This window comes from Tympanuchus pallidicinctus, unplaced genomic scaffold (assembly GCF_026119805.1).
Source record: "Tympanuchus pallidicinctus isolate F22 unplaced genomic scaffold, pur_lepc_1.0 scaffold40, whole genome shotgun sequence".
Taxonomy (NCBI): Eukaryota; Metazoa; Chordata; class Aves; order Galliformes; family Phasianidae; genus Tympanuchus; species Tympanuchus pallidicinctus.
In genome coordinates, this window is record NW_026294759.1 from 571,812 (window position 1) to 583,192 (window position 11,381).

General features: G+C 45.6%; 1 protein-coding gene across 1 annotated transcript; it reads right to left on the minus strand.

Annotated features, from left to right (window-relative positions):
• NECAP1 (NECAP endocytosis associated 1) lies at positions 1-7,769 on the minus strand. The gene is made up of 8 exons (XM_052701813.1): positions 7,460-7,769; positions 5,157-5,257; positions 4,901-5,005; positions 4,443-4,524; positions 3,610-3,718; positions 3,340-3,526; positions 2,210-2,303; positions 1-2,078 (listed from the first exon to the last, which is right to left on the minus strand). Exons 1-8 carry the CDS (start codon positions 7,654-7,656, stop codon positions 2,030-2,032), a joined length of 924 nt encoding a protein of 307 aa, XP_052557773.1. The 5' UTR covers positions 7,657-7,769; the 3' UTR covers positions 1-2,029.
• Positions 7,770-11,381: the final 3,612 nt, after the last annotated feature.

Genomic DNA, 11,381 nt, shown 5'->3' on the forward strand with positions numbered 1-11,381 from the left:
TTTTATGCTTAATATACGTATCTTTAATTTTTGCCTTTTTATTTTTCAAATACATCATATATTATCTCCAGAATACTAAGACAACATGGAAGAGGCTCCTAATTAGTTTTAACTGGTGCTGTGAAGTCCTTGATTTGGAGAACTTATACGTAGTTGAAATGACAGGACCTGCCAATGCTGTGAGAGAGGGAGGAAGAAAAGCCAACCAGTGGAGTCCATGGCTTAGCTAGCATATTACAGCCACCCACAAAATCTGAGCAGGCAAGGAGCTTAAGTATAATAAGACTGTAGGAATGACTGGGGGGGTGGGGGAGGGTGGAAGGAAGGGAGAAACGGGGGGACACCAAGAAAGTCAGGTCATCAGGACTGAATCAGTGCTTAAAATACATCTAAGAGCAGTCTTGCCCCCATTACCATAAGAAGTGCAGAGCTATTTTCAAAAATAGTTTTACTTCCAGGCAATGGCCCCAGTGAAACATAGTCCCCAGAATGCCCTCAACATAGTAAAAAGGATAAAACAGACCTCAGAGCTTTGCAAATGCAAGGTACATACAACTAACTACTCTCTCTTTTAACATCCTCACCAGGCAATCTTAATTCCAAAGGGCACTATTTAGTTGTGTATCCTAGTTATGGAACTGTTGACACTGAGCTGGTTTGTTGTTGAAAATGGGAAGAAGCCTTCTAGTGAATTACCAAAGTGCTAGTGTTCTAGTCATTATGACCATCATCCTGGCTAGTGTTTTGGCTCAACAGCATGGAGGGGCTTGGGAGATTTTCAACCTGCCAGCAGGCTTTCCCAAATTTATCAGCTGACTTACACCCCAGATCACATCCACAGTTGCTGAAGATGAAATAGTGTACAAAGGGCCTTCAGAAACTTTTCTTTGAAGAAAATCACCAAGGAACCCAGAAAGGATAACTTGGCTGTCACAGTTCAAGATCAGGCCTACCGTACATGTCTTGCCCAAATGATATGAGCTGAAAGCATGTGTGACTGTTCCTTCACCAGAAATTAACCCCATCCCACTATGGTCCTTACTGTGGCCTGAATATGCAATACTTGTTGTTAACTTCTCATTGTAATAAGTATTGCTTGACAAATAAAGGTAAGGGCTCAGCAGAGTGTCACAGGAACATGAAATGCTAAGCAGCGGGATAACTAAATTGACATTTAGTGCAAGTAACTACCTAATTACAAAACCAGGCTTTTTCTCCCCCAAAGCTATTTCCATTTAAACAGCTCACTGACAATGAGTTTGGATGAGGGAAAAAGGAAGAAGTGAGAAATTCCTCCAGAGACTCCGCAAGCTAAGCAAGGAGCCTCACGATAGGGTGACCAGCTGCAGCTAAATCAGGGACAGCAAGTCTACTTGAGGGCTTGCACAATTCCTCCCACAGGAGCACAGGAACATCCAGTACTATCAAGAAATGCACCAAAGAAAGGAAGTGCACTGCATGCACAGCAAGATTCACTCCTCACCACAGACAGGATTAATCAAATGGCATTTTGTGTTATGACTCAGGAGAAACATGATAGCTTACAGCTTCCATTTAAAATTGCAGCTTTCAGCTCTGAAGGTCAAGCCACAGCAACTCAAGTTGCTATTGAAAGCAGATGTAGAAAGCAGTCTGCAGCCAAAAAAATTTAAAGGACGAAGAACCCAGAGACATCTACTCAAACTCCTCCTGTATGAACTTCCCTCAGGATTCTTGCTTTTCTTATGTACAAAAATAGAGTAGAGCTAGGATGTACCATGCAACAGCCGAGCGAGTAGAAGAGATCAGGCTCTCTTCCTTTTGCTCACCTTGTGAGGAGTCAGGATATTCTCTTCAGGTTCAGTGGGTTTCACTGTGGGAATCAAAAATATTAAGTTTTGACTGAAGTAAAGATCTGGCTTAAAAAAAAAAATAAAAATTGTCCAACTTGTTCTTGATTGCAGATTGGAGAGGTTTGTGCCCCCTGTGACTCTATTTGTGCCTCTAGACTCTTGGTCATCAGTTTATTCCATTCCACTGCTTTAACCATTCAGAACTGGACCCAGTTGGACTGCTGAGGAGCCTGATTAGGAACACCACTGAAAGAAAGAAAGGACAGTCAAAGGTGTACCCAAAGGTGTACCCTAACAATGCCTGTTAACTCACTGCTCCTTCAGCACATATTAGAATGTCACCCTTCCTTTGTGCAGTCCCCTTCATCACAGTTTACCTGGATGCAGTGTTGAAGTCACCCCAGACATCTGTGGTAGTTGATGTCGGTGTCTTGGATGCACATGCAGGAGCATCTAAGTCTAACAGAATATCTAAGACAGAAGAAGAGGAAAAAAAATCTGAAATCTGTCAAGGTAGTAGAAAAAACAAAAACGATGTGCAGGTATTTAAACTGTCATGTTATACAAACTACCGGATGCAGTGGCACAATCTTTGAATGGACTCCAGTTCTTCAGAAGAAGAAAGTGACAATTTTTAAGGGCCTAGTCTGCTTTAACAGTAGCCCTTTTTGTCAAGCATGCACTGAGGCTGCAGTTCCTGCTATAGAGTTATTTTCTCTTCAAGAATCATTAGGTCTCTATCTAGCATATCAACTGGCAGCTTTACAACATATTATCCCCTCCAAGGAAATCTAAGGTCTCAGCACAAGCACAGCAACCTTAACAGTTGCTATCAGCATAAATCACAAGCTGCAGCCCAGCCCTATTCAGAAGCTTGTGGTTTCTTCTTATCACTCAGGTCAGTATATCTGTGAATTCAGGAACAGTGCTATATCATTAGCATTCATCCTGTGGTCATGCATTTAATTCAGCATCCAAAAGACTCAGAAACCTCTTTGTTACAGCCCAATCTCACTATATTTTGCACCTTCTGGTCTTCATACTAAAAGCTAGCTCCTTTCTTATTTAAAGCCTCTCCAGAAGTGCTTTATACCTACACCTTTCAACAATCATGGGCTCTCTGTATGTCCCTAAGAAAAGCAAGCAACTAAGCACTTCTTTTCTGAACATTCCGCACAGCTCTGCCAGTGTCCCTCAAGCACATATAAGTTTAGAAGAATCCAACTAATTAAATACCATATCTATCTGCCCAGGTCATTTTGGCCACATCATTTGTTTTCTCCTTTTGCAAGGAGAACAGCTACAGTGCTATTTAATGGGCTAGCATTATTAAACAAACACAGAGATCTCAGGTCAAAGACAGAAAAGATCTCAGGGTACATCATGTTACATAGTTCTTTTTAAACTGCTCTGTTGATGTTACCATGAGCTTGAATGCCACTTCCCTCTACCTTCTCTACGTACCTACTAATGTTTGATAGATTGTTTGCTCTGTGCTAACATTTACCTGCATTGCTCGTGTTGCTGGATTTCAGCATGGGTGGTGGTGAGACATGGTTGGCAAAGGATGTGGAAGAAGCAGGAGGGATTGAAGGGACTGCAATTTTGCCTCCTGGCGGGGGTGGCAGCAGACTTAGGCCCCCTGATCCAGACACACGAGGCTTGGCTGCTCCTCCTTTCTTAGTTGTCATGTTCTGTATAAAAATGAAAGGACTAGTGAGAAAGATTATCCACTGGAATATCCAGAAAAAGAGGTAGGGTCAACTGGGCTCCTTACCCCAATGTTTAGTTTGATGGTCTGCCCCTCCTTGAACCCTAAATCCAATTTAGGACGTGTGTCAGCTTCCAGGGTCTCCTTGGAGATCTCAGTTTCCTGCTTCACCCACCTAAAAAAATGATGGGGAAAAGATAAGAGACTGTGGCAAATAGGAGCGGAGTTTTTTTTTAAAAAAGAAAAAAAAAAAACCACAACACAACAACACGATTTTTTTCCACAACCTGACAAATAACTATCTTGCCTTTTCAAACCAACTCCCTCACTACTCTCAGTGTAGTACAACAAAAAGCTCAAAACACCACAAAATCAAGAGACTGTCTGTAGCGTCATAGGATTTAAGAATAAGACTCCAGAGCCAGCAGGAAAGCTGAAAAGGACACGTAGGAAAGAAGGGCACGTAGCAACGGAATGAGGAAAAGGGTAGTTTCAGATTAGATGTTAGGAAGAAATTCCTTCCTGTGAGTATAGAGAGACACTGCAACAGGCTGCTGAGAGGTTGTGGATGATCCCTCCTTGGAGGCATTCAAGGCCAGGTTGGATGGGGCCTTACGCAACCTGGTCTAGTGGGAAGTGCCCCTACCTACAGCAGGGGAGTTGGAGCTAGATGATCATAAAAGTCCCTTGCAAACCAAATGAATCTATGGCTTACAGATTGGACCTTGAAGGACTCCCAGCTTACATGACAGTAGGCAATACATTCAAGCATTCCTAATCGTGACAGAGCAGGGCTTCATGACCTTCCCAAGAAAACCTCTGCTATGCAAATGAGCACCACCACCCAATACATTCCAGGGGCCAGAGGGAAAACAGCATTCCAGAAAAGCACAACTCACTTGAAGTGATCCTGCAAAGACACATTGAAGTCAAAGGCATCACCACGATCTGTGAAACCAATGCCTATAAAAGCACTTCGTCCTATCAAGGAGACAGAAGGAGTCACTGGAGGTGCCTTGTGAATGGGCCTGTGTTCATTCACTCCAAAAACCATTCTGTGCTACCTCTTTGCAACTGATCTACCACTGAAATCAGCATCTCACAGAATTTCACTGTTCCTAGCTTAGAGGATGCTCTCTTCATGCCATGTGATACTCTCAGAAGCTGAATGCTCCTCCCCAGCCCCTGGACTACATGCAACACAGAGAATCCCTCTCAGCAAGCTTCCCTTCCCACCCTTCCAGACATTCTACCCAGCCTCTTCAGTATTCCCATCACTATCTCAATCCACCACATACACACACAGCTTCATCAGGTTGAGTGTCCTCAACCCCAGCACTTGGCATACTCAACTCACCAGTCCCATCCTGAATCCGAATCACAAAATAACGGCTCGAATCCGTCACAGTCTCCACAGCAATGCCAGGATATTGGTCTATGGGAGCCTGGGCAAAAAGCTCCCCTACAAATAAAGAATTAAGTACTGAGGAAAGCAACTGTTTTTCTAAAGCATGTCCAGGACTGTCACACACAGCTATGAGCAGGCTTAGGAGCACAGGCTCACAATTAGCAACCACAGTTACAATTTCAGCAAGCCACCTTACTCCCCTTACCTGAGACCTTATCCTCTAGTTTCACATATGCAGTTTTTCCTTTGGAAGTGACACGAAGTCTCCCTGTCCAGTCCGGATGGTCCAGTTTCCAGTCAGATGCCCTGAAAAGAAAAGCAGCTGTTCACTGACTATATCTCAACCCTTCAGCCCAATCAGCTCAGCTAACGTCTCTGTTCCCAAACCTTCAACACATGAGGCTGTCTTCTCTCTTCAAACATCATACCAGATCTCAGCTCTCCTCTACTGCTGCCAGTCTACAAACATCACTCCAACTGGTCTGCCCTTCTTCCACATAAAGGGAAATAGACAACAACCAAAGAACATCAGCTCACCTCTACCTTTATAAGCTTGCAGAAGAGGAAGACTGAAGCCCAAAAACTCACTTGGAACAGTAAATCCAAAAGGGACTAAGAAACAATTTATGAGTATTTTCTAGGAAGAGCTAGCATAAAGAAAAGCCAATCCACTATTTTACCCCATTGTTGTAAAATAATATCAAGTATCTCTGAATCTAGAGGCTTCTAGGTTACATGTATCAAGTGAAATATCATACATGCAACCATATTGATTAGCCCATCAAATACACTGCTGTGAAAAAGGAAGAAAACATCAAAATACATACAAAAACAGGCCAACCAACAGGAGTTAACAAATATGTTTTAAGAAACATGAACTTCTGAGTTACTCCCCGACACTGCCAGAGCCAGTAGGTAAAGTTCAACATTTGATTATTCCATCCAGAAGGACCCACATAGGCTTGAGCAGTGGACCCAGGAGAACCTCGTGAGGTTCAACGAAGCTAAGTACAAGACCTTGCATCTGAAGTGAGGCAACTCTCACTACCAATACAAGCTGGGGAATAAAAGGATTGAGCATAGCACTGCCAAAATTACCTGGGGGTAATGGTGAATGGCAAGCTGGACAAGAGCCAGCAATGTGCCCTTGTAGCTCAGAAAGCCAGCTGTATCTTGGGCTGCATCAAAAGAAGCACGGCCAGCAGGTCAAGGAAGGTGATCCTGTCCCCTCTACTCCACAATGGGGAAGCCTCACCTGGAGTACTGCATCCAGATGTGGAGTCCTCAGTACAAGAGAGACAGACCTGCTGGAGCCAGTTCAGAGGAGGGCCACAAAAACGATCCAATGGATGGAATACTTCTCTTGTGAGGACAAGCTGAGAGAGCTGGGGCTCTTCAGCCTGGGCAAGACTCAGAGGTGACCTGATAGCAGCCTTTCAATATCTAAAGGGGAGCTACAGAAAAGAAGGAGACAGACTCTTAAGCAGTGTCTGTGGTGACAGAACAATGGGAAGTGGCTTCAAGCTCAGAGGATCGATTTAGGCTGAGTATAAGGAAAAAGTCTTTCACAATGAGAGTGGTGAGGCACTGGAACATGCTGTCTAGAGATGTGGTAGGTGCTCTGCTCCTGGAGACTCTCAAGGCAAGGCTGGATCAGGCCCTGGGCAACCTGATTTAGCTGCGCATGTTCCTGTTCACTGTGAGGGCCCTGAATCGAAGGATTGTTCCTGGGCTAAGGCACAGGCAGCACAAGATGATTAAAATCTATCAGAAGAATTTAGTATGTCATCTGTAGCTGAAGTCAGCAGAACTAGAAGTGTTATGGCCTCAGAAAGTACTTCTGATCTGCTTGCAACCAGAGAGCAGCTAAGCAGGCACTAGTGCCTATGAAAACCTGCTTCCCAAGTCCCTGCTTATTCACACAGAATATTCATGCCAGCTGATCACTTATGTGAACACCAGAGCCACATGCTGCATTAGCTGTGCCAGGTTTGCAGAGACGACAAAAGGAGGGGGTGGGGAAGGATGCACAGGACAGCAGTTACGGTATGACCACAAGCACATGCATAAAAATGGCTTTTTACTCTGCAGACCTGCTTATGGCTTCCCACCCTCCTCTGTCTCATCTAAGCAATTATGAAATCCGATAGGCCTGATGCTGCAACACGGTCTCGGTTAGGAGGCGAACAGTAACGACAGCTGCTGCACCCTGCTTCCAGTGGGGCACAAAGCACCGGCTCCGTCCAGACCACCCACCTTGCTCCCTCACCGGCAGCGGCACTGCCTGTAGCTGAACCCTGCAGCACAGACGCCACCACCTTGACGCGATCACTGACCCCGTGCAAAAATGCCTCCTCTCTTCTCTCGCCAGCCCAGCGAGCGGACAATAAGGGCTGGGCCAGATCAGGCAAGGGCAGTCAGGAGGAGACCCTTGGAGCCGCGCACAGCCCCGCGCCGAGCATCGGCCCGCTAGGCGCAGTTCGGCCCCAGTCGCCGGCACCCTCTGACCTGTATCCGCGGTTGGAGGTTCGCGGCGGGATGCGGTACACACTGACATCAGGCTTCACGCAAAGGACAGACTCGTACTCCAGCTCAGCTGCCGCCATCTCAGAGGCGAACCCCAGCACTCCAGCGAGGACTGAAGGATAAGAGCCTAATAAAACGGGGCACTTCCAACAGCCATCTTTGATGAGGTCAGACACCATCTGGAGGGCGCTGGTGAGGCCTTAATGGAATCAGGCCATGCCGAAGGCGGGGGGAAGACATCTTGGATCCTGGCAGCAAAACGCTCCGCAGGGGGCGGCCATCTTGGAATAGGTTCTAATAAAACAATAGGAGCCGGCGCCATCTTGGGTCTTGGCAGCGCCGTCGCTCCCCCTACCCCCCTCTCGCAGAGCTTGACGTGACCATGTTTGGTGCGGGCTGATGAAGTCGTGCGGGCGCTCTACGGAATACAAATTTCTTCCGATTAGCTCAGGTTCCGGACTGGCGCAGAAGGTAGTCTTGTAGGGATTGGGAAGAGCCAGGCAGGGCTCTAGAGCGATGGTGGGTGCCGGTAAGGACCCGTGGGTTGTCTCGGGGCCATATCTGTTGGCTGCGGGGCTGAAGCGCTGCGGGAGCAGAGGTTGCCCTGAAGCTACAGTAGCGTCAGGAGGAGTGGACGGGCTTCCCGACGGGGCGCCTGGGAAAGCCCCAGACCCACACTCGTCACTCAGGAAAAAGTAAACCGTCAGCCTACTATTAACGCTGTTTAAGCTTTCACCAGAAGGATGCAGTGCAGTGCCAACTGAAGCTATGATAAATAACTTTCTGCGTTTTGATACATTAACTAAATAGAGCCCCGTGAACAGCAAAAAAATATGCAGCCACACTTTGTTTTGATAAAAGGAATGTGAGAATAGGTTTGAAATTACAGAAAAAAATGCATTTCTTTGGTATATTTGCAACTCCATTTGACATAAGCACATTTTTCAAATGGAATGTATAGAGTTGCGATCAGATATTTAACTCAAAAGTCTGATTATTGCTCTTCAGACTGTTATAAGAAAAATATCCTTTGCTTCACAGTCATGCCTTATTCATGTCATCACTTCCAGCAGTACACACTTCTGTATACATATATCCTACTATCAAGAATGAAGAACAAAATGAAAAAAAACTTTGTAAAAATACTCTGAGCACCGAGAATTACCACCACTGCCATCAAAACTAATTGGTGCTTTAGTTTTACAAAAACAAGGTCTAAGATCCCACTAGTTCTATGGTTTTGTTCCTCTCTTTTTTCTAACCATCTTAATAAAAATATTAAATATTAAAATGTCTTGTTACTTGCATACATTAACTACTGTAACATGACAGAAAGCACAACAATGCTTCCCAAATAATTTCCAGAACACAGCAGAGCAGCAAGGTCCCACACCACAGCAAGTGAGGATTTGCTCAAACACTATAGCAGTGGACACAGAAATAAGAGAAAGAAGCTGCTTACCTCCAGAAAGCCTCAAACATAGAGGGATCTTCAGATAAGATACCCTCACCTCCTCTGCCAACCCTTAAATGAGTTCTGAGAAGGGGTGGATCATTGCATGCACCTGAGCTCCCGCTCCCCTGGGTTGGACCTGCTTTCCTACCAGGTGCTTAATCACTGGTTCAAGCTGTCACTTAGCATTTCCTCTACACTCCACCCCTCCATAGCATGAACCAATAATTGATCAGATTAAAGATAAACCCTTTATTTTATGGTAATCCAGTGCAAAGTAATGCTCGTACAACTGTCCATCATTATGTAGATTGACAAAGTATGAGATGATGATTGGTTTATGATTTATGTTGATGTTCCTTCATCAGCCAGTACTTGATAGTTCTCCGCAAGACACAAAGTTGCTTGAACTAAGGGAAGGTTTGGCTTGTGTTCCATCAGTCCCATGTAGTTCATCACCAGCTGTCATGCAGATCTTACAGTGACACTGGAATATGCTGATACCACTTTACTCTTGGTGATCTTGTGGACTCAAGCTCATGGAGGGCAGTACAGATGTTACAAGAGATACAAGAAGGGGTAGGTCCACCCTCCACAGCAAGATAGAGGCCATGTTCCTGCCCTGGGTCAACACTTAGGCTTGTGCTGTGGAACGTCCTGCCCATATGTACCATCTTCTCTGTCCCAATATCCGAGACTGCATAGCTATATTAGGTACCAAAGGGGGAGTTCTGATTTGCCAGAGGGACATGATTAAGGTCCCCATAGTGATGAAAACCAGAATGTTGACCCAGTGTCTGCAAACCGTGTACACACTGCTGGGGGAATTAGAAATCCCTCAACCACCACCAGTCTCCCTTAGGATAGCAAATAGGCCACACCATTTTGGTCCTTCTTGCAACCTTCAAGGCCATTCTGTTCTATGGGTACCTGGTTCTAAGTTTTCAGAGGCCGGAAGATTATTTTCATTGCCAATTTGGGGTCTTACCTGGTTACTGGTGCACATAATTTGAATCCTAAGCAGGGAGGTTCGTGTCATCTGCAATATCTTCAGGGCACTGTGTCTGCCATCTTTAGGCATGAAAATTCATGTCCTGCAGAGTTTCATAGAGCCTCTTTGTTCACCTCTGCAGGGACTGAGAGTCTGTCTTCAAGACAGCCTTAAGACTGCTGTTATAGCATTCAATAAGGCCTGGCCCTGTCAGATTATGTGGCAGGTGGAATCTCCAGTCGATGTTGTTTTCTTCTGCCCAGCATAGTACCACTGCACCAGTGAAATGAGTCTCTTGGTCACTTTCAATGACTTGAGGTGTCTCCTAGGCAGCCATCAACTTGATGAGAGCCCTGATGGTATATGCCTGGTTTGCTCTTGGCACTGGATAGGCCTGTATTAGCCTGCTTGCTGTGTCAGCGCAGGTCAGGGCATATCTCACCCCCCTCAGACCGAGGAAGGGGCCCAAAGTAATCAACCTGCCACCACTGGAGAGGATTGTGTCCTCTAGCAAGATGGGCTGTTGTTTTGGGCAACAATCTGTCTCACCCTAGAGCAAGCATTGTAATCTCAGCATATCTGACAACATCAGAGAGTTGTATGAGCAGCCCCCCATGCTTTAGCAGCTGCCCACAGTGTCCTTTGTCCTGCATGCTGCATCTTTTGTTGTAACCAGCGAGCGATGTTCTCAGAGGGTGAATTTTCAGTCTATCGTACTCAAGCCTGTATGTCAGCTTCACTGTTTCCTTGTGACCATGAAGACTGGTGACCAGAAACATGGTAGACATGTATGGTCCATATGTCTAACGACATATCTCTACCCCATATTTGTCAGATATGAATAGTCCATTCATGGATGGCCCACTGTGCAATCCAAAGAGTGAGTCCCCAGTACACTACCTAATTATCTGTGCAGATATTCAGGACATCATCACCAGGTTCCTTGGTTATAACCGTCCACACGCCACACAGTTCTGCCCATTGGCTATTCTGATTATTTCCCTGTTCAAACCAGATTGTTTGGAGGGATGGTATGCTACTGCTCCATACTTGCTTGGATTATCCTTGCTAAACCCATCTGTATACCATACATCTTCATGAGTGGGATATTTCCCTTCCTGGAGACTCTTCTCTGATGGAGCAACCACTGTCTCTTCTGGTGCATCACTGTGGTACATCACCAGGCCTAGTATCTTCTGGGGCTCCTCTTTCAACAGTGATGAAGACAGACTTCTCCTCCAACTGAGATAGGCAACCCATTGTGCCACTGTCTGTGCTTGGGCACCCTGTCTTAGGAAGGTGGGTCAGATCTGTCACCCATCCCTGAGTTGGCAAGGTCATCTTAACTATAACTTCAGCTGTTTGTGTTACTGGCTGTACTGCCTGTAAGGCAGAGTAGGTGGCCAGTTTTTCAATCATACTATACCTCACTTCTCCATGCCAGTCCTGAAACCAGAACC

What these genes read in the sequence shown, in the direction of transcription:
- NECAP1 (XM_052701813.1), bottom strand. Translation starts at nt 7,656, where the DNA reads ATGGTGTCTGACCTCATCAAAGATGGCTGTTGGAAGTGCCCCGTTTTA. An exon ending in CCATCAAACTAAACATTGGG is followed by an intron (nt 3,527 to 3,609) that starts GTAAGGAGCCCA and finishes ATTTTTATACAG; the next exon opens with AACATGACAACTAAGAAAGG. An exon ending in CAGCAACACGAGCAATGCAG is followed by an intron (nt 2,304 to 3,339) that starts GTAAATGTTAGC and finishes CTTCTGTCTTAG; the next exon opens with ATATTCTGTTAGACTTAGAT.